Below are 23,003 nucleotides of genomic sequence, written 5' to 3' on the forward strand. Positions count from 1 at the left end.
CTATCTTGACATGACAATCCGGTGTGTTCCTAGATAGGAGTACGACCCCGACCATTTGTTGGACGAGTGGAATTGCACATACTCTGCCATGTCGAAGTTCAACTCCATGGAGCCCAGGACTCTCATGCAGGCCTGGATTGAGACTCTCCCCTGAGGCAGAGGAGACGCTGAACACGGGACTGCAGAGGCCTGCGGCGTATCTCTGGCAAATGGAGCCACTGAAGGACCATGTCCAACAGGGCCCCTAGATGAACCATGGATTGGGTGGGTAGCTCTGAAGACGGGCCAATTGCCGATCCAGCCATGGTGTTCCAGGACTGCCACCACCCTGGTTAATTGCCCAGAAAACCTCGTGACTCTTTACTGTCCTGACCTTCGTCATGATTTTTCTCCAATTGTGATCCAAGTAAGAGGGAACCCAGAGGGGAAAGCCTCCAGGATTTCTCCGAATCTATTTTATGAGCGGAGCCACAGAGATTGTCCCCTCAGCCAAGGCAGACGTGTGGGAGGTAAGGGTGTCTGCATCGAATGCAGCGTCCCCTAAATAGTGCAGCCTGATGCATGATGTCAATAGTGGACAACATGTCCTCTGCACAATCCCCCCCTTCGCAACCATAATTGCAAGGTAGGTAGTCTACTCACCCATGGCCTTAGCCATCCAGGCAGATGCCGGGGTAGGCCTCGCCACCGCCCTGGAAGTTGTATAGAGGAGCTTAAGAAAATTCTCCAACTACCGGTCAGCGGAATCAGTTAGGGATGCGGTTTGCTGAGCACATGTTGGCGACATGTGCATCTACCTGAGGCACTGTCCCTCAGAAGACCCTATCCTCCTGTGGGAGTGGGAAGATACGGCATCTTCCAGGCTCACCAAGGACCTCCTCTAAATCAGTAGGTTTAGGGAATAAATTGCTGTAACCTGTGCTCCAGTAGGAAAGGTACAGGGAGACTTGCCCAAGTGGACCCCGGAATGGCTGAGTATTCTCCGTGTCCCTCTATCACTAAGCAGCAGGCAGGCAGGAAGGAAGGGATCAGGGGAGGAGAATCACATGGGTATTTCCTTCCTCCTGTCCCCGGGAAGGGGTTGCGTGAGGGGAGCCTACTCTTCCTACTAGCAAACAGCCGTCCAGAGAGTTTGACCTCATGTGGTGCTGGTAAAATGGCAGGGATCTAGCATGTGCCGGGCAGCTCCATTTACCGGCACCGCGGCCTACACACACCGTTCCCTGGTGGTCCAGCAGGGCAAATCAGTCCGGCCGATTGCTAGCACAGCCCGGCAGTCTCCCACGCTGGGCTGTTACAGCCATCCAGCGCATGCGCTTCCAGTGGAGAAGAGAGTGTTACCTGTATCGGTGTCCTGGTACCCGATTGGCTGTCTGTCCCCCAGTGCCAGCCGGATACACCCCCTCTGGTCTTGCATCATGGGTGGTGTGCGGCTGCCTGGTCTTCAGTGTAAAAGAAGATAAAAAAAAGAAATAAAGTATTTTAAATTAGGAAGTAAGGCTGCATAAGGCAGCCCCTCTCTGTAAGTCTGCCAGCAGATCTAAAACTGAAACTAGCTGGGCCTGGAAGCTGGTAGAGGAGGGGAGGAGCCTGGCTGACCTGGGAGCAGCCTCAGAAGTTTAACCTTTTAGGTGCTGGAATGGACTAGCTCACCCGCTATCTACCCACTGTAATCCCTGTGGCCCCTGACGTCTGCCGCAGAAGAAACTACAATGGGGTCACTGAGGTTCCCGCTTGTTCACCCAGGAATCCTGAGGAAGATTCCTGTACCCAGATGTGCTGATAAGTGATATATGCTAAATGTAGGACAGGCCTAGGGCCAGATTCTCTAAGCTTCAAAAGTGATAAAATGGAAAGTGATAAACAGCCAGCCAATCAGCTCCTACCTGCCATGTCACAGACTGTGTTTGAAAAATGTCAGACAGGAGCTGATTGGCTGGCTGTTTATCACTCTCCATTTTATCACGTTTGAAGCTTACAGAATCTGGCCTCTAAACTAATATATACTAAAAGCACCAGTTTTTATTTGGGTCCTTTTTATCACCACCCAAGAGAGGAGATACCTATTATGTTCGATACATGTAGAAATAGACGAGAATGGTGTAAGATACAGACATTTGGACTTTTCAAGGAGGTAAATACCACCCTATAAGTCCCCTCCATTCTATTTGTTGCAGTAACTTCTTTTTAGTTTCTCTTTGTATATATGAAATTGAGGCAACTTCATAGCCTGTGTCCTCCCTCTAGGCCTGCATATACAAAACTGGCAGCCCATACACGGCCCGATACGGGCGTGCGTTGTGGGCTTAAATAGCACAGATCACATCACATGCTGTTGTGGATGCAATGTGATGAGAACGAAGTACAAAAAGTATGTGCAAGCACTTTTTGTACTGTGTGATGAGGTGCCGCGGGAGCACGCACCTCAAAGCAAGGAACGCACAGCCCGGCATCGGGCCGTGTATGGGCAGCTTTAGAGTCTTTATTCTACATTAGAACGTGTCTGGTTATGTACAGTATCATTACGGTTTGTTGGAAAACCCCTTTAAATGAAAACATGGGGGGAGTTAGCAAACCTTGGAGAGAGACCGTGGACTAACTGCTATTAATGGGCAGAAGTGGATTTGTTGGTGCTGTATCTTTATCGCCAAGCTTTGATAAATCCCGATAGGGGAGATTTACTAAGATGAGAGCTCTATTGAAAATGGGATGTTGCTATGGGCAACCACTTAGATTCTATTATCTTCTAGAAGGTGCTAAATTAGGAAATTTGGATTGGTTGCTATGGGCAACATCCCATCTTCAATGGAACGATTATCTTCGTAAATAAATCCCATAATGTTTGGGAAAAGCAAAACCATTTGGCGTGATAGATTACATCCAGCTGATTCCAATTCCCTATATGCCATGCCTGGGTCATTTGCAGGGCACTGCCTGCGAGTGGCACCCCTATGGTTCTTATACTGCACAGGAACCTTGCATGGTGGGAGCAGTATAACTTCATTAACAGACTATACGTAAAGTATTAATATGATTATATCTGTTGATCAGTTAATGTTTAATAGCATTACAGAACTGTATGCATAGGTAAGAAACAGTCAGCAGTTCACAACAAAGACTGGACTAAACATATGGATCAGTGTAATAGTAATCACCACACAAAGACCAGATGTAGATCTTTTGCTGAGCAGAGAGAAGCTGTGCAATATACCTGTGCCTTCCCTGTCTAACACTGCTGTATATACACCTTACACCAACCGAGCAATGACCCGATTCTCACATACACTAAAGGGAAATCGCTCTCCTCTGATCGAGAACTGCAGATCAGGTGGATTATCAGTAACCGCAGAGTCTTGTATCCCAAATGTTTGCATCAGGAATTGGAATAAGAATCATGGCAAATAGTCCACATGCATCAGATTCTAATATCCATAATGATCTGATTATCGGCTTCCTTGGAAGCAGGGTCTGTATTACACATTTCTCCTAGTGTTGATCAGGAGCTCTCGCTGTAGTCCAGCATCCTTCACTGCCCCTGGTCTTCCTGTGGGGGCATCCGTTATCAGCGTCAGCTTGTTAAAAACACCCCGGCCAAAGTAGTCTGCGACCACGCTGAAACCATCATTGGAGCACTTCAACTAGGTAAAAGGAGAAGAAAAAAAATGTGATGTGTAGTGCAACAACAGAACAATGGTGCAACCTTCAACCACAGTTCTTGGTCTAGTGACTGGGGTCTACGCTATTGAAAAACCCACAACCATTATACAGAAATAAAACCCACTGATTGATGTACCCAAGTTTGCCGGGCATAACATTTTACCCCTTTTCACCCCTTAGGAGTTTAATTTAATCAAATAAATAAAAAATCCCTGTGTCATGGATAGCTGCAAATAACTATCACAGTTTCCAGACCTCCCAGCAGGTGCACAGGGAGAGTTCACCAACGCTCACATTTTCCAGAGCACAATGCTGATGCAAGCATGGAGGCACAGGGGGCGGTACAGGGATGTGGTGGTCTAAACACCATAATAGCCACACCTCCCGGGACTACTGTCATTTTAGCGACAGGGGTGTGGCTAGGATGACTCGATTCAACGAGAATCACAGCATCAGCCACCTAGACCGCCCACTTTACTCATAAAGTGATTGGCCAGGCCCAGGGGTTCTAGGATATCGGGAGACTTGCCTACCATTCCGAGAAAGGGGCCAGGAGGATCATCTGATTTTCTTTTAGTGGATCCGAGTGAGTACACAAGTACAGGTATGTGTAATGGTTAACTATGGACCAAAAAATCTGGATGGAGTTATACTGACCTGGTGCTGGAACTGGTCATATAGATCCTTCTTCTCCTCCTGTGCCCTGATCATATCAAGGACCTGGCGGTTCTCGGGCAGGCAGGTGGGGCAGTCAGAGTCACTTTCTGAGTAGCTCTCAAAGCAGTGCTGGTGGAAGGAGTGGCCGCACAGGAAGTGCACCGAGGGCAGCTCCAGGCCGCTGCTGCAGATACTGCATTTCGTCTTCTGGAAGATCTTTGGGCTTAAAGCAAAAAATAAAATAAAAATGTATTGTTTCCCTTTTCACATGATTTAAAAAGGCCGCACCAACCTGTATACAGTTATACAATTTGTCAGGTTTAGGGATATCATCTGCTATGTGAATCAGTCCTACACATTACTACCACTGCCTACTACTAGTCCACATTGTCAGAGCACCTGTGGCAAAGGCATTCAGCTAGTAATTAATATGAGTCCTATGTATGCTCTGATAATGGGGTAGATTTATTAAGCTCGGTGAAGTGATAAAGTGTCTGGGTTTTTATCACCGGCCAATCAGCTCCTACCTGTCATTTTTCAAACCAAGCCTATAACTTCATAGTTAGGAGCTGATTGGCCGGTGATAAAAACCAGACACTTTATCACTTCATTGAGCTTAATAAATCTGCCCCAATGTTCCTTGTGCCCAGGGTATAATGCCACTCCGGAATAAGGTATATACATTAGTCATTCAGGGGTAGATGTATGAAGCAGTTATAAGGGAGAAGTGATAAAGTGCCTTGTACTATCACCGGCCAATCAGCTCCTGATCCTAAGTTACAGTCTGGGTTTAAAAAGGAACAGTTAGGAGCTGATTGGCCGGTGATAAAGTACCAGGCACTTTATCACTTCTCCTCCCTTATCCCTGCTTCATACATCTACCCCTTGGTCTGGCATTAATAGATTTTAGAAATATAATTATATGAAACATGTATAAGCATGGTGTCTAATTCTCCATGATACAGGACTCCTGCGTATGGGTACTTTGGTCGACATGTACTGTTGACACATGTAATGGAAATGTCAACAGGGTCGGAAGGTCAAAACAAGCATTAGGTCAACATGAGTTTTTCACGTTTTCTTCGCCATCGACATAGACACCATCAAAGTGGGCCGCGTCCCCGCGCATGGCTTGCTTCGCTCGCAATGCTTTCGGCACACTATTTTATTTCCCCAACACTCCATAGTGGATGGTAGGGCATGAAATACCGCCTGTCGGTACAAGAAAAAAAAAAGTGTAAAAAACTCAAGATGATCTTTTGACCGCCGACCTTCCCATTGTTGACCTAATGCTTGTGTTGACCTTCTGGCCATGTGGAGCTTCAGTGCGGCTGACTGAATATACCTACAAATCTTCCAACATGCTGTGCATTTATATGTCAAATTATTATGGCTTATTTATATGGCCCGGTTCATATCCACAGTGTCAGGCAATGAGGGAGGAGCACTTGAAACCGTAAGGACAAAGGGTTAAAGGCAGCATGAGCAGGTAAGTACATCACTAAAGCTGGGTACATAGAAGGCAACCAGCAATTACAGAGTGTAGACTAGGAAATGTGGGGAATATGCAGGAACGGCAGTGGTGGGGTGAGGACTCCTAAGCAGATGTGGCAGGACCAGGCGATAAAGTAACACACTAATAAGATTCTCTCACCTGTTGCGCAGCTCATGGATTTCCCGCCGGATGCGTGCTGTATCCTCTCTGTACCGATTCACCGTCCTCTCATCTTCCTCCGTCTGCTGGCTCAGCTTCTGCATTTTGTTGATCAGGTAGTCTCGGATCACAGACAGTGTGGCTGTGGAGTTATGAGCCAAGGTCTGCACCACTGGAACATGATAAAGTCCATCACATACTTTGTCTGACCCAGCTGCCTGGGTAATTGGATGATGGGCATATTGAGGATTGCCATGTGGGAGTCAGGGATAAGTCATGGCAAGACTGATTACCTCATTGGAACACGGTAAAGGCCATTTTGTAATCTTGGGGCAGAATGGTAAGAAAAATGGCGTAACGGAAGGTGGAGATTTAGACAAGATTAGATTTTAGCATAATATGGCCTAAGTAAGACACAGCTTTCATTCGATCGTTAGGAAGGACAGACGCTTGCGATCTAACTAGATTTATACTGCATGCAGTGTAAATCTAGTCAGGCGATAGGACTGCGCATCACCATCGTGGCGGTTTACATAAAGAGCGATCTGTACTTAATTTCTAATTGATCTAGTCAGAGTGCTTAGAAATAGCCTCATGTATAAGCACCATAACACCTCAACCCCGTCTGCTGGGAGGACTCATCATCCCACCCTGTGAACTTCTCACAATCTGTGTAATTCTCCTCAAAAGGAAGAAGATTCTAAATTGGAGCTCCACTTAAAGTGTACCCCTGCAGATCCCTTGTGCTTGAGAAGGTGAGGTCCAGTGCAGAAGACACCTGATGAAATCGTTTCCTAAGAACAGACCCAAAGAGTCTCTGCCAGAGGTTCAGGAGTTCTTGAGAGGATGAAGCCACTACTGGACTTATAAGGAGAAGGAGCTATGTGTTCACTTATCACCATATGACGCTCAGAACATCTGGTCACATCTGTGATGGAGTCCTCTAATGTCGGGACTCAGGCCTGATCCACAATCTTGCACAAGTCCTCTAAGACATGTGGCCCTCAGTCAAACAAGCTACACACTGGGATTCAGGTGTTTTACAAGTAATGCCTACTACTCAACAATGTCCTCTACACAGCAAGGTCATACGTCCCCCGAAATGAACGAAAGAGAAAATGACTCAGGTTAGGTTTAGAATTATTTCCTTGAAACTAGCCTCAAGCATGGAGGCTTCTTCTCACCATCCCAGTATTAAATGAGATTGCACACATACCCATGAGTAGAAAGTACTGCAAGAATAAGTTTGAGGGACGCACCTAAAAGCGGAGGCATGAGGTTTTTGCTCTCAATATGCCTCAATACTGTTGCGATGTGTTCTTTGCAGTCTTCCTCCTTGCGGGCAAAATAACTAAGTGCCTGCTCCCACAGGCAGCTCTCCTGCTCCCCATATTGCTTGCAGGCCTCAATCACCTCCTGGTACTGATCATTCTGCATGTGGTAATGCATGATCTGCTGGAAACTAACAGAAAAGGGACAGTCAAAGACTCCATACAAGTGCAAATACAATCAGGAATGCTGTCCATGCAGTCCTCTCAGCATACACTCACAGTTTGCCTTGCTCATACAGATACAGCACGCCTTTCTGAAAGTTGTGCATCTGGCATAGGACTAACGCTTTGTCAAACACGTTCTTGAAACGACCGCTCTTCAAAAGCGTCATGGCGTCAATCTGGAGCTGCTGCTTCGCCTGTTAAAAGTGAAAGAACCTTTTAAAGCTTTGGAAATGTAAATCTAGCGTCTAAGCTACCAACCAGTAAGCCTCAGTTATTTATATAGTGCACACATATTCCGCAGTGCTTTAAAGAGAATATATGAGCATTCACATCAGTTCCTGCCCCAGTGGAGCTTACAATCTATATTCCCTATTACATGTACATACACACAGACATTCTAGGGTTAATTTGTTGGGAGCCAGTTAACCTACCAAGAGTAGCAGAATGAATCACCATGCCCGAAGATCATGAGCCATATAAGGGTACGCCCCACACTAACTAAGGGGGGGGGGGGGGGGGGTTGTGTGTCAAAAAATCATAAAGAATTTGTCTACCTTTTACTCCTGATCTTTCGCCAATGTTGACATTTTGTCAGAGTTAACCAATTGTCTGCCTTGGCAGTGTAGACCTTTCCATCCACATCAACTCCTCCAGGCGGTTCCCCAGCTGCAAGTAAATCCCCAGACTATGGTGGGGTATTCAATCCCGGGTTCCGGCAGTTGGAATCCTGCCCCGTTTTCAGTCCGCTCGCCAGTTTATCGGCAGGCGGAATTTAATGTTCCGCCTGTTGAGTGGTGAAAAGGAGGCGTGTCGGCAAAAATGGGTGTGGATTGTCAAGATGCGGCCGTGAACTGAACAATCCATGGCCGTTTCGGGCAAAATGGACCCGACTGGATTTAAAGTCGGGTGCGTTCTGTCGAGCTGCCTCTTTAATGGTATCAGAAAAGACAGCATTGAAAAGGCGCCAGCCGCTATTTCCCCTTTTGGAAATAGCAGTGGGGATTGAATAACCCTCCTTTGTCTAAACTGACGTTTGACAGGAAAGAGGGATCAGGAAATACCCTACAAATGTGTCATCGTTCCTGCCCTGACACAAGAGCAGGGGGTAATTAATCTCATTGTATCTGATGTAGGGAGACGGAAAATAAATCCATTAAGACGCACCTGTAGGAATACAGTCAGCCATGGATTATGTAGCATAGTTCATATAAAGGCACAAGGCAGATCCAGAAAAGTATACACACGCACACACAGTGTTACACAGGTGTGCCCTTTACAGCCATCAGCACAATACTATAAATAAGGCAGGACAGATGCGATAAATGCAGAGAACTTACTTGCGGGTCCTTCTCATGTGCCCAGTTCTGTAGCCGTAATTCCAGCAAGGTGTCATACACGCCCTGCGGGGAGTCGCTCTGCACACGTGTCATATGTTCTAGGAAGGTCTTCAGCTCGCAGGGATTGTTAGCAAAAATGGGGATGAACTCCTCAGGATTTGCCTACATGAGAAGGGTAGAAGCAGGTGACTTTGGGAAGCCCACATGTTAAATGGTAACAAACTCAAGGCCCACACACACTGGGCGACTTTGAACTGAAAGCCGCTCAAAACAGCAAGTTTGAGCGGCATTCAGCTCAAAGCCACCCAGTGTGTATGCCCGGCGATGAACGCTGCTGCGCGCCCCCGCATCATCGCCGGGAAAGCCGCTGATCTGCTGGTATTTCCAGCAGATCAGCGGCTTTGAGGACGGAATTGCAAAGCTCTACAATGCCGACTGCGCAGGGCAGGGGGAAAAGCAGCTCAGTGTGTACGCACTGAGCAGCTTTTCCCCCCAGCGATAATCGCTGTCCATACACACTAGGCATAAATCGCCCAGTGTGTATGGACCTCAACACCGGTCACACTATGTTACGCATGACACAGGTTCCTCTATTATATGGAGAATCTCACCCGCTTCCCTTCTCCATGCTGAGGTAAGCTGGTACACAGATCATTCAACAGCTGAGTCGTTTCATTGGGCACATGAGACATGAGTATTTTCCCATAACACTTCATATTACTCTCAGCTTGAGGGAACGGAAGGCGACCAATGTATCTTAGAGCTTCCTGAAAGTTCTGGAATAGAGGACAGAGAGTCTGGTCAATTTGATGCACTATAAAGCCTTGCTGCTGAGACCAAGGCAAGACAATGACGATGGACAATGAGGTCACCTTAATGTCTTCCAGCTGAACCTTCAAGTACCATTCATGATGGGCATGTTTTTCTGCCAAGTAGAGGGCGTGGGAATGGTATCCAGCCTGTCGAAGAACCTTGATGGCTATTTCCACATCAAAATGTACCTCATCTTCACTGGCCTGGTGACGCAGAGATACAACAAAAATTCAAATACTTTTTTGTGTGTGCAAATCTACAAAAGGAAACAAGCCAGCCATGTTTTACCTTTCCAGTAACAATGCGAGATTAATAGATGCACCCTAGCAGGATTCATCTGACCGTTGGGGTGAGCCAAGGACAGGTGTCCTCACATCTTACAGTATTAGCATACCACCCAACTTCTTGGCTGCTGGAATAGGGTCACTCGTGCGGCGAAGCCGCGTGCGCGCCTCGGAAAGGGGGCGGGGCCTATGCAAATGATGGTGCGACTTATGCAAATTAGCTGCAACCCCATTTTCGGACGCGAATAGACGCTGTGCGCATGCGCACAGCGTCTATTCAATCAGCTTGGGGGGGCTCCCAACTGCCACCCCCTGCAGCGGGACAATGCCGGCCGCGGGTGGGACAGGACCTGAAAATCGGGACTGTCCCGCTGAAATCGTGACACTTGGGAGGTATGTATTAGTGAACCTGTGACCTCACTGTGAGGTACCACAATAAAACAAGCAAGATGCACTTCATGTAATACACCACAAGATGGAGTGAAGCGCTATAGACATGTGATAAGTGATAAGCCAAGCTTGCTCACCTTGATGAATTCCTCCAAGCGGGCGCTGTCCTTCAGCTTAGTGTAGCAGTTCAGCAGGAGAGTGGTGTGGTCTGCGTTGGCCAGTGACTGCAGATGCAGGGCTTGGAGGTATGCAGTCAAATTGTGTATCCTCTGGGCATCTAGAAATTTCCGGATGACATAGGAAGGCTCTAACTTGCCAATTGTCCTGTTGGACAAAAAATTGGCTGTAGTGAGTAATAGGGAGCATTCTAGTGTATACAGTTAGCGTGGTTTCGGAGAGATTACCCCTAACTGTCTAGCACAGGTGTTCTATTTAATCCACCAGAATACAGTCACCATGGTTAAGAGGAGAAACTCCTCCAACATGTGAAGTCCCTTACTTTACCACAATACATATACTGTAGTTGTGAGCACAGGAACGCCTTACACCACTGGCTCCCAAACACAGTCCTTCAGGCACCCCAACAGACCAGGTTTTAGGTAAATCCCTGCTTGTGCACAGATGACAAAGTGACTGAGGTACTAATTAAGTCACCTGTGCCTAAGCACGTTGTCAGGGTGCCTTGACGACCACGCTTTGGAACCACTGCCTTGCATCTCAGTGACAATAAATCTGACATTATTGTACACGCCTGAGTCCACAAAAGCACCCGCTGCCTACCACGTAAACAGTGCTAATTCATTTATTTCCAAATACCAACCATGCTGCAGTAGGCAACACGTGGATCTAGTACCACGAATCTGACATACCGGATATACTGCTGGATAGCCCCGTCATGATCCCCTTTGCAGTATAAGTGGTCTCCGTATTGGCGGAAGATCTCGGATAAGCCATCGCTGTCCAAATGCTGACCCTTGGCCAGAGAAATGGCCATAACATAAAGATTCTTCTTAAAGAGCATCTGTAGGGACACACAATATATAGGTACCGCAGAAGAACACAATTAATCTACAGAATCTTTGTCTCCATTCCAAGCTATTCTCTAGTAAAGGTATTTTCTGCATATTTTATAAAAGCTATACAATTGCCCATAGCTGAATCTCCACCCTAGGTGCCCTCAGTTCACAGCATGGACACAATACGACCGTCATCAGGGACCATTACCTTCTGGTAACAATGCTATATGCAATAAGGTAAGAATGGCCCACACTGGAATGGATAAGCGCATACATATTCAATAAGGAGAAGTCAGTTACACGTTTACGGCTAAACACATAGGATCTAGTATATATACACCCCAGCCTATGTATTTTTGCGTTTGTGATCACAAAATATAATTTATCACACACACACGGCAATGCAAGGGCCAGTTGAATAAGGAGAGATTCTCTCTAACAGGGGAAATAAATAAATAAGAGAAGATCTGAATTGAAGCTGGAGAGGGCCAGGACTAGACCTATGTTCTAGCCCCTATATCTGGCAGAGACCTATGTTCTAGCCCCTATATCTGGCAGAGACCTATGTTCTAGCCCCTATATCTGGCAGAGACCTATGTTCTAGCCCCTATATCTGGCAGAGTCCTATGTTCTAGCCCCTATATCTGGCAGAGTCCTATGTTCTAGCCCCTATATCTGGCAGAGACCTATGTTCTAGCCCCTACATCTGGCAGAGACCTATGTTCTAGCCCCTACATCTGGCAGAGACCTATGTTCTAGCCCCTACATCTGGCAGAGACCTATGTTCTAGCCCCTACATCTGGCAGAGACCTATGTTCTAGCCCCTACATCTGGCAGAGACCTATGTTCTAGCCCCTATATCTGGCAGAGTCCTATGTTCTAGCCCCTATATCTGTCAGAGACCTATGTTCTAGCCCCTATATCTGGCAGAGATCTATGTTCTAGCCTCTATATCTGGCAGAGTCCTATGTTCTAGCCCCTATATCTGTCAGAGACCTATGTTCTAGCCCCTATATCTGGCAGAGACCTATGTTCTAGCCCCTATATCTATCAGAGACCTATGTTCTAGCCCCTATATCTGTCAGAGACCTATGTTCTAGCCCCTATATCTGTCAGAGACTTATGTTCTAGCCCCTATATCTGGCAGAGACCTATGTTCTAGCCCCTATATCCGGCAGAGACCTATGTTCTAGCCCCTATATCTGGCAGAGACCTATGTTCTAGCCCCTATATCCGGCAGAGACCTATGTTCTAGCCCCTATATCTGGCAGAGACCTATGTTCTAGCCCCTATATCTGGCAGAGACCTATGTTCTAGCCCCTATATCTGGCAGAGACCTATGTTCTAGCCCCTATATCCGGCAGAGACCTAGAAGCTACTGCAGAGCTGCACATAGGTCTGTTCTGTGGACACATTTGCAGCTGTATGGACATAACCTGCTGGCAACGTGGCGATGGTGTATACTGGGTGTGAGCACTGAATTGTGGGCGATGCAGAGATCCCTCTGACCACACTCTTGCACTAGATGGACAGGGATGGTGCAGCCACATAGATGCTTATGGGCAAAATATCAGCATTTATGGTGTCTGTGCAATTCTGGCAGTGCTCAGTGTCCTGCTGTGGCTTCACATCATCTCAAAAAGAAAAAACAGGCATAATTTGCTTTGAATATTTCCATTAAGGATCAGATTCAATTATGTGTGATATTTCCCTTGAACCATATGTCATGAATGGCGATGCGAGGTGTTTTCTTGACGAGACGGAGGCTGTGTGAGATTGGTTAAGTATGGGAGGAGCACTTTGCTTATTCGTACCTGCACCTCTATGATCCTTCCTTCCCAGATAGCATGCATTATGGTAATACGTGAATTACAACTCAGTTTTGTGTGCTTGTACCTCTAGTTTGGTCTGTGTGTCCTTCTCATGTAAGGCATGCAGGAGACCATCCCTTGTCAGAACATAAAGAGATCCCCACTCTGCCAGAACATCCACCACCTCGGTCAGTACACAGCTGTAAGCGATGAACTTGTTGCCCAGATCATATATGGTCAATGTCTGTCTGTCAGCTGCATGGCCATCTCCTCCTCGCCCAGCAAAGTCCGATCTGTGAGTGTAAGAAATCGGAGCTTAATGGTAAGGAAGGATTTTATCTGCAATTGTTTAAGAATAAAAATCCAGGTGGAACTGAAAATGTTAAATGAACAGATATTGGTGGAATGAGGGTGGGGGGTTCCGATCTGTTGCCGTACCTGTCTCTTGATACAATAATCAAGAAACCCCGATACCAGTGCACAATCAGCTTCTGTCCTTCAAAAGCAAAGCAGGGTCCTCTCTCATCTGGCTGGTATAAGTACACGCATTCGTTACCGGCCGCTACGAATTGCATGTCTTGTGATGGGTCTGTCAAGGCAGAGCAGCGCAGACCACAGCCATGAGAATCCAACTCTATGTACGGGTAGTCCTTCTGGGTCAGCTCATAGGCCTGCATGGAACACCAAAAAAGGACACCAATTAAAAAAAAATATATAGGAGATTACGGAACAGACTAATAGAACCTGGACAGAACGTCCAGTGATTTGTCATTAGTTAATAAACCCCACCAGTAACTGTGGTGTCTCCAGGTACTGAAGTCTGGACAAGTCTCACGTTCCACATGCTGGGGTGACCAGAAAGCAAATGCTCTGCTACTAAGCGTCATTATGCATCCCAGTGAGCATAGACCTACCAATTTCAAGGAAGGCGGAGCTTACAGCGATATACCAAAGTTGTGTGGGGGGGGGCATACAGAAATGTTTTCAATTGGAAGGATATCTGTGATCAACATTAATATTGTGGGAGAGATAAAGTACCAATCAACTTCTGACAGCTGTATAACAGGCTGTGTTTTAAAAATGACAGATGGGTGGCGGTTGGTACTTTATCTCTCTCCTAAGGCTTGATAGATCTTCCCCTGAGAGAACGGGGATTACTTTTATACCTTGTCAAGGGGTTTTACAGAATATTTTGCTTATGATCAGTAATCTGCCACCACTCTGTCCCCCCCGATTGGTGCCATGTTTTCTCCAGACTCTTGACAACTCATTGCGTTACCAGGGTGCCCACAGCTGTAGCAGAGCATCTGCTGCCACCACCACGAGGCTTAGTCAACGAAGCCGGAGAAGATTTCTTCTCGTGGCCTCAGTAACTGCTGCAGGAAGTCTTTCCGGTTAAGAGCTGTGACTCCGGTGGAGGTGGTGGGTGCTATACTTTACAACAGGGGTGGGGAACCTCAGGCCCTGGGGCCGTATGTGGCCCCCGTAGCCGTCTGTGTGGCCCTTCCACCCACCAGGTGGCTTTGCCGGGAGTCAAGTAAAGGGGAATTCTTGCGAGAGGTCGGTAGTTCTCGCAAGATTCCTCTTAATCAACAGCAACTGGACACTGTCAGTCCTAGTCAGCGGCAGCCGCAGGAGCATGGAACGGCTGCAGCAGGACAATTTGTAAGAGACATTTTTACATATGGCCCCCGAAGGATTTCTTCCCCATACAAACGGCCCTTGGCACAAAAAAGGTTCCCCACCCCTGCTTTACAATGAGGCCTTTATTCTTTATATATACACAAGTTTACAGGAATATAACCTATAGCCTGTGACAGATACCAGTCTCCGATATACTCAATGCCACACCGAGCTTTATTTAATCTGAGTTAAGGAATTCAAGGGGAGATGTTTCAAGCCTTGGAGTTTGAAAAAGCAGAGCAGTAACCCAGAGCAACCAATCCGCTTTCTGTCATTTCAAAAACTGTGCTAGATAAATGACAGTTCGTAGCCGATTGGTTAAATCTCCTACCAAATCAACTTCATATCGTCCTGTAGCTCGTCTAACCCAACTCAGGTAATCAGACTCAATGCTATGCGGAATTGCTCCAGGGAACCCCTAGTGCTACGGGTTATGGTATAAATCATAGACAGTCATATGGTCGACATGGTCAAAAGGTCGACATGAGTTTCTAATGTTTTTAGGGTGTCTATGTCGACATGGACACTGTTTAAGTATACCGCGTCCCCTCGCATGGCTCGCTGCACTCGGGCACGGTGCTTGATGTATTTTATACTCCCTCCACGCCCTAGTGGATGGTAGGGTATGAAATACCGCCTGTCGGCACATGTCGGCTGAAAATTTTGTATTGTGTGTTGACCTTTAAACCCTGTCGACCATATGACTGTCTATCATGAGTCAGTCCGGATACCAGTGGTCAGACACCTTCAAGAGGAGCATAAATCCTATTGTTGAAAAGGAAAGGGACCTGGCAATGCTGCCCTATGGGGAGTCTGGTTACAGCACATTACATTGTACCAATATACACACTCCGCATAGATAGAAGAATCACCGCGGACAGCATGTGCAGGTGTTTTCTGGTGAGAGGTAACACAGATGCATACAGTGAGTGCTATGTAGTACCAGTATTTCATTTACAAAGTTACCGTCATTCAAAAGAAAAGCGACCATCTTTTAGAAACAGCGTAAGCTGCAGCACTCACCCGCACACTCTCTGTTGTCACCACAAAGAGATGGGTAGTCTTGCCGGTCTGCCTGAAGGCCATGCCGGTAACGGGGTAACTCCCCTCCTGAAGAATTTGGGTCTTACTATGTCTGTCACGTGTTATATCGCCCTTTGTAAGGACAACACTTCCATCTGCAAATCCTAAAGCAGGAGGGATAAAGGAAGTGAGAGAGAAGGAGACACAAGATGGCAGTAATTCCAGGGAAAGCACTGACAGAAACACGCCATCAAACACATAGCAAGACAAAGCGCCAAGACATACTATAGAATCATTGCCTATGCTGTACCGCCCTGTGAGACGGCACGCGTCTGATGGTAATACCGGATGTACCACTGTGACATGGCACGCATCTGATGGTAATACCGGACGCACCACTCTGTGACATGGCACGCGTCTGATGGTAATACCGGACGCACCACTCTGTGACAAGGCACGCATCTGATGGTAATACAGGATGTACCACTCTGTGACATGGCACGCGTCTGATGATAATACCGGACGCACCACTCTGTGACATGGCACGCGTCTGATGGTAATACAGGACGCACCACTCGGTGACATGGCACGCGTCTGATGGTAATACAGGATGTACTACTCTGTGACATGGCACACGTCTGATGGTAATACCGGACGCACCACTCTGTGACATGGCACGCGTCTGATGGTAATACCGGACGCACCACTCTGTGACATGGCACACGTCTGATGGTAATACCGGACGCACCACTCTGTGACATGGCACACGTCTGATGATAATACCGGACGCACCACTCTGTGACATGGCACGCGTCTGATGATAATACCGGACGCACCACTCTGTGACATGGCACACGTCTGATGGTAATACCGGACGCACCACTCTGTGACATGGCACGCGTCTGATGATAATACCGGACGCACCACTCTGTGACATGGCACGCGTCTGATGATAATACCGGACGCACCACTCTGTGACATTGCACGCATCTGATGGTAATACAGGATGCACCACTTTGATGGTCACACGTTTGTTTGGCACCTAGAGGCCAGATGGCGTGGGGATCGTCACTGATATACACACTATGCCATGTATTTGGGTAGACTGGCAGCAATATGCAGTGCTCTTATACAAAGATAAGGAAGCCCTATCCACCGATTTGAACCCAGAGGTTGCTGTGACAGATTGAAGGAAATATTATAGAAGTGTAGAAGTTGCCTGCAGTAACCAGATTCTAGCTATAATCTTCCAGAAGGTGCTAGATAAATTATATTTAGGATCTGGCTGTTGCCATGGGAAACCTCTCCAATTCTATAACCCTGCACTGTAAGTGTACCCCTCACTCTGCATTATCTGGAGAGCTGCGCTTTAATAAGTAAAGTTCAAGCGGTTCCACCACATAGCGCGATTGGTGTACCACTTACCGATAGCCATGAAGTTGAGGTTTTCATGAACAGTGATGCAGGACACTACGGTGGGTTTATTACCCGGAATGGCAGGAAAGATCCTAGTGCATAGTGGGGTACCCCCATCCCGCTTCTCCAAATTCCAAACCTTCACCTGACAAAAAAAAGGAAAAAATAAAAAGAAGTAATAAAAGTTACAACATTATTCCAAATCCCAGGACTTGGGTGACAACGCGGTATAACTTGATTAAGTGGTAATACCCACTCCACACACGTTTGATGTATTAAAAAATATATTTAACATTATATAACGCAATAATTTAAGCAAGACCATCTTACAAGAGAACAAAAAAAAAAAAAAAAAAAAAAAAAAAACTTACCACAGGATTCACACCTTCCTCATCCTCACCTACAGAAACAAGGATATTGTGCTGTTTAAGTTGATGAAGGTGGGTGACACGTAGTTTGTAAGCCTGGAAGGAGTTCAGCTGCAGGGAACGAGGGAGGAACCAGATTTGTCCTGTCATATCTGAGCCTCAGTTAAAGAAGTCACTTACACGTCACATCGGTGCACAATTTCAGTGTAAAGATTTATGGTTTTGATGATCCATTTAAGGTCACGAAGAATGTTTTAATCATCCTGCGCATCATTATCATCCTGCTTTATTGACAGTCTTACGCTTAACAACCTAACATCAACCTGTAGGACAGGTATGTCCAAACTATGGCCCTCCAGATGTTGTGAAACTCCCATCGTGCCTTGCTACGGTTTTGCTATTAGGGAATGCCAAAACGATTGCAAGGCATGCTGGGATGTGTAGTTTCACAACAGCTGGAGGGCCATAGTTTGGACATGCCTGCTGTAGGAGGAAATTGGTGAACCTGGAAGACACTGAGGTAATAGTGGCAAGTACATATGAACCTAACTCCACGAGTGCCCTGGCCAGTATAGATTCAAGGCCCCAGGAGCATTGCTAAGGGTATTATTACATTTTATTCATAAGGTGCTACAAACTAGGTCCAGGCACCCTAAGCCTCTCAGTCCAATAGTATTAGCACCCTCTATTACGCCCATGCTGGTACCATTCACTCTGTGATGTGCCATCCTAGATTAACCTCATATTCATATACCAATATCGCCATTTGGCCATATGACAGTGATGCCACGATTACATATAAGGATAAACACATTAACATATATCCTCCATGTAGATATATGGTCAGATTGACCTGAAGAATGCAGGTATCAGAGTCCATGTGGTTGTCACTCCACTTCTGCTACTCATATGTGTGATCGTAGCAGTGAACATCTGAGTGAGAGCATAGGGGGACAGGCAGGCTGATCGGAAGAATTAATATTGGCTCTGCTTCCACCGGAATGCACCACCTCTATTACTGTATACCAGTGCAGGGGAGACAGAGTAGGCTGGCCACATCAAGACAAACGATGCTAGTAACCAGCTAGAGATATAGGTGGCATAATATATGGATGTGCAGGGGTTATAAAGTTAGATACCATGCACATGGCCTGCCATGAGATATATCAGCTACAAGGCAGAACAGTTAATATGTGAAACAGCAGTCAAATAACAACATTAAAATACTATAATTTCAGATACAAATACCAGGAGCAATGTGGTGGTCCAGCCTGCGTACCTTACTCTTACCAGATACGTAATATGCCAACTGTGGCTTGTTTACCTTGTCCATCACTAGGAACTTTTAGTGTGGTCAAAAAAATAACCACACGGGCTGATGACAGTCATCAGTTGGCTGCATTTACTAGCAGACACATCGACACATCGCATGGGGTACACCAATCCACTACCACAGAGACACACCTACACACACACACCTGCATTCACACATACACACACATACAGTGCCGACATAATAACACAAAGCATCAGTCACGTATCAAAGTGACTATGCACGTACACAATCCCACATGTCACCCACTGTGACATCAGCGAAGGATATCCCCGAAGAGCAGGCTGCCCCGGCCCGAGTCACAGACGGTGAGGCCGGGCGGCAAGGTCAGGGGTTTCCCCCCCTCCCCGGGTAGCCGTACGGACTCTTTCTCGAAAAAAACGAAGCGCCGCCACTGCAGATAGGCTGCCATCTTCCACTCTTCCCGTAGAGGGGAATCACATGACTTCGGGAGTACAACACGTGACGGGACAATCTGTCAAAACAGCTTCCTGCCGGCCAATCCCCTACCTGTTCCGGTACTACTGCTTGGGACGCCCTGCCGGCCATGTTTGCTATGGGCAAGAGCTGTGTTACAAGAGCTGATTATAATAAAGGGCTTCTTAGCCTATTATTTGGAAGTACAACGTTTTTTTTCCAGCAGCTAAATGCAAATCTTTCATATTGTGAAATGTGTTACCCCCCCAGAGGAGTAAAATCTGTTTCATGTGATGGCTTGCATTCAGCTGTTTAGCCATAACCTCATTCCCCCACACACACAGATTGGGAACTAAAAGTGGTCAGACATGGGCAGCACCAGAGGAATAACAAGCCATGTAGCCATAGCAGCATCACTGTACTGCAGAGTAGGGATAGACATCGTAAACCCTCCATCAAATGATGGCTGGGCATCCGCCATCAAGTCTTTTGATGTGATCAAAACAAAAACCTCGTTGGTAGCGAAACATCACGATGCAATGTCCATCCCTACTGCGCAGATGGAATAACAGAATTAATGCAGGGGTGTGTGTGGTATGGGGGCACATATCAGCTAAAAAAGGCTTGGGTATACGTCAACCCATCAAGAATCTCTCCCGATGTGCCCTGTGGCCAATCCAGCCCTGTGCAATGTTGGGTTGCCATTTGGAGCGGTGATGTATGCAGCTGAGACACAATAGCCCTACCCTCCAACATCCAAAATGCAAAAATCGGTACAAATTCGGAAAGGGACGTGGCTATGCCCTTTTTCTATACTATCAATGTGGGAGACCCAGAAACCCGGTACAAGCCATAAAAATAGTACTGTGCTGGCCAAAATCACTCCCAGAAACTGAAGTCTCTGTGTGGGTGTTAAATGCGACATTGGGAGGTTCAACAACCACCCATGTTCCTGGAAGAACCGTGTCCCAATGTCCAGATGTTCTTGAAATTTCTCAGCCGACTCTGCCTTGAACAGGAGTTTGTCCAGGTACGGGATGATTACTATCCCTTGTAGTCTGAGGGCCATTGCCATGACCGCTATCACTTTTGTGAATACCCTTGGCGCTGTGGCCAGGCCAAAAACAAGAGCCTGAAACTGGAGAGGAGTCTCCCCTATCATGAATCTCAGTAAGGACTGATGTTCCTTTAAGATAGGCACATGTAGATAAGCATCCTGGATGTCCACTGATGCTAGAAATTCCACCGACTCTATGCTTAACAGCACAGAACGAAGAGACTCCATACGAAAGTCCACCCAAAGATGCAGATTTAAAGATTTAAAATTCAGAATGGGTCTAAGGGACCCGTCTGGTTTGGGGACCAAAAAAATAATTTAATAAAAACCTCTCTTTTGTTCTTCCTGAGGTACCAGGACCACCACCCCCTTCTCAAGAAGGGACGTTGCCCCCCCCCCCCCCCCCAAGAGAGCTGTCCGCAGGCTAGCTTCCTGCGGTAAGGGTGTTGAAAGAACCCTCTTTAGGGGAGACCCCCTGAGAGTTATCCTGTAACCCTGTGAAATTATGGAAAGAACCCAAGGGTCTGTGAAGGTGTTGATCCACTCCAGGAGACGACATCCCCCACTGATTCCAGAATGGAGAGTCTCCGCCCGGTCATGTGGAGGACTTATCCTCGCTTTTGGACGGGTGCTTCTTGGCAAAGGCCCCTAAACGGGATCCCCTTACTGGCTGGAAACTTTCCTCTACCTGCCTGTCCTCTGTTAGACGCTCCCCCTTGAAAGGAAGAACGAAAGGACGGATTAAAGGCCCCAAACTTGGACACTGAGTGTTTTGACATTGTGGGAAGAAAAGTGCTCTTCCCCCCTGTAGCTTGCTTTATAATGGACTCCAGTTCTGATGCAAAAAGCAGTTCACCCTTAAAGGCCAGTGCCTCAAGAGACTTTTTTGATTCGCTGTCTGCTTCCCAAGCTTTTAGCCAGAGAGCTCTCCTTGCTGACACAGATGTGGCTGACACTTTTGACGCCATCTTTGTGCCTCACATCCCTACTCTGCCACACACCTAAGCTTCTCAGCCAGTGCGAAAGCCTCAGAATCAGGCTGTAGATGATTTCTTAAGGCTTCAGCCCATTTAATCATAGCCTTGGATACCCATGCCGCAGCAACAATATGGCGCAGGGTAAAGCCCACCTCTTTAAAAACTGCATTAAGGCATCCTTCAATCTTTGTCTACTGGGTCTTTAAATGCCGCACCACCTTGAACGGGTAAGGCCGTGGCTTTAGACAACCTGGACACAGATGCATAAACTAAAGGGGTTTTCTCCCATAATTTAACATGTTCCTCTGGCATTGGGTACATGTTTTCAAACCTTTTACGCATAAGAAGCTTCTTGTCAGGAGTTTTCCATGCTTCTCCTCGTAAAGAAGTCATGCCCTCATCCGAGGGAAACGTCACAGAATCTCTGTGTACTTTCTTAAAAACCACAATGCGCAGGCACTTTATCTTCCTCTGACAGATCTAAAGCCTGCTTAACTGCCAGGATCAAATACTCAATCCCCGGGACAGGAGATTCAACTTCCTCCTTTTGGTCCCAAAAAACATCCTCCGCACACACACCCTCCTCATCAGAATCTATATTCAACAAGGGAGGTGTGGATAAGGGGTGTCTATGAGAAGTAACCTCAGGGGTTTTAACCAGTTGCTCCATGAAAGCATTCATTTTATGGACACTCTGCAGTGTCCTGCATGACCTGCAACAGAGCTGGGTCCCCCTGAGATGGGGTAATGGAGCCCAGAGACGGTTGAGAGGGGGACATGGGGCCAGGAGATTTCACCAGATGATCTCTCTGCCTATTTAGAGCCTTAACCAAGGCATTCATAGACCTCCCCAACGCAGCTGGCCACGCAGGTTCAGCTTGCTCAGGCCTCTGGGCTTGAGCCCCACTGGGCACATACACACGAGGGGCACAAATCCCCCTGATCCATCTGTTAAACAGTTAATTTAACATCACAAAATTTGCAGTTAACTAACATGGCAGGCGCTCCCTCCCCCAAACCGGCAGCACTACACCTGTCTATCATGATATAAACACACGGTGCACAATGTCAGGCAATTGAACAGAATATTGTATCAGTGTTACTTATCTGTCTGCTTGCTGCCAACGAACCCCAGTGATCAGCGGGGGAAGCGCTGCCCAGGAGAAACCGCTTACTGCACCGTAATGCCAATCCCTTACTTCAGCTCCGCAGCCTGGAGAGAAAAGGGCGCCAGCACAGAGAGTAGGAAGACAACAAGTCTCTGCTTCAGCGGGGAAGGAAGCCTATTGGCTCCTTTAGCCGTTCCCACAAGTGTTTCTACTACCATCCCCCACAATCCCCCCTAAGCAGAGAGCCGGTTCAGGACGCCCCCGGGGCCCAGAAAAACCTCTGTAAAAAGGAGGTTAAGCGCGGTGCAGAAGACGCAGCAGTGTCTCTGCACACAGAGAACTGACAGGACGTGCTTCTGTCAGCCTCTGCTGCTCTCTCAGTGTGTGTGAACTTCTAGTAGAAGTAACACACTGGAAAACCTGCACTAACTAGTGAATTAATAAAATAAAAAAACACCTAGCTACTCTACACAAAATGGCTGCAGTCAGCACAGCACCCACTCTG

At 47.0% G+C, this 23,003-nt stretch overlaps 1 protein-coding gene across 3 annotated transcripts; it reads right to left on the reverse strand.

Annotated features, from left to right (window-relative positions):
- Positions 1–3,031: 3,031 nt before the first annotated feature.
- VPS11 (VPS11 core subunit of CORVET and HOPS complexes) lies at positions 3,032–19,406 on the reverse strand. 3 transcript variants are annotated; one of them, XM_083163023.1, is made up of 16 exons: positions 19,205–19,406; positions 17,609–17,753; positions 17,247–17,382; positions 15,822–15,985; positions 13,554–13,786; positions 13,201–13,408; positions 11,158–11,309; positions 10,426–10,612; positions 9,674–9,817; positions 9,413–9,577; positions 8,802–8,963; positions 7,519–7,658; positions 7,228–7,430; positions 5,969–6,140; positions 4,315–4,537; positions 3,032–3,638 (listed from the first exon to the last, which is right to left on the reverse strand). In XM_083163023.1, the coding sequence occupies exons 1-16, from the start codon at positions 19,348–19,350 to the stop codon at positions 3,474–3,476; spliced, it is 2,745 nt and encodes a 914-aa protein (XP_083019149.1). In that variant the 5' UTR covers positions 19,351–19,406; the 3' UTR covers positions 3,032–3,473. The 3 variants fall into 3 exon arrangements, with proteins under 3 accessions (XP_083019149.1, XP_083019150.1, XP_083019151.1); XM_083163024.1 differs by lacking the exon at positions 19,205–19,406 and adding an exon at positions 19,167–19,193 and having other exon boundaries at positions 17,609–17,716; XM_083163025.1 differs by lacking the exon at positions 19,205–19,406 and adding an exon at positions 18,930–18,953 and having other exon boundaries at positions 17,609–17,716.
- Positions 19,407–23,003: the final 3,597 nt, after the last annotated feature.

Source organism: Crinia signifera, chromosome 19 (genome assembly GCF_055691185.1).
Source record: "Crinia signifera chromosome 19, ASM5569118v1, whole genome shotgun sequence".
NCBI classification, from domain to species: Eukaryota; Metazoa; Chordata; class Amphibia; order Anura; family Myobatrachidae; genus Crinia; species Crinia signifera.

Bases quoted from the DNA above. Each gene is read 5' to 3' on its own strand.
- VPS11 (XM_083163023.1), bottom strand. From the start codon at position 19,350: ATGGCAGCCTATCTGCAGTGGCGGCGCTTCGTTTTTTTCGAGAAAGAG. The intron at 13,787-15,821 runs GTGAGTGCTGCA...TGTTCCATGCAG, and splicing joins TGACAACAGAGAGTGTGCGG to GCCTATGAGCTGACCCAGAA. The intron at 13,409-13,553 runs GTACGGCAACAG...TTACACTCACAG, and splicing joins ATTATTGTATCAAGAGACAG to ATCGGACTTTGCTGGGCGAG.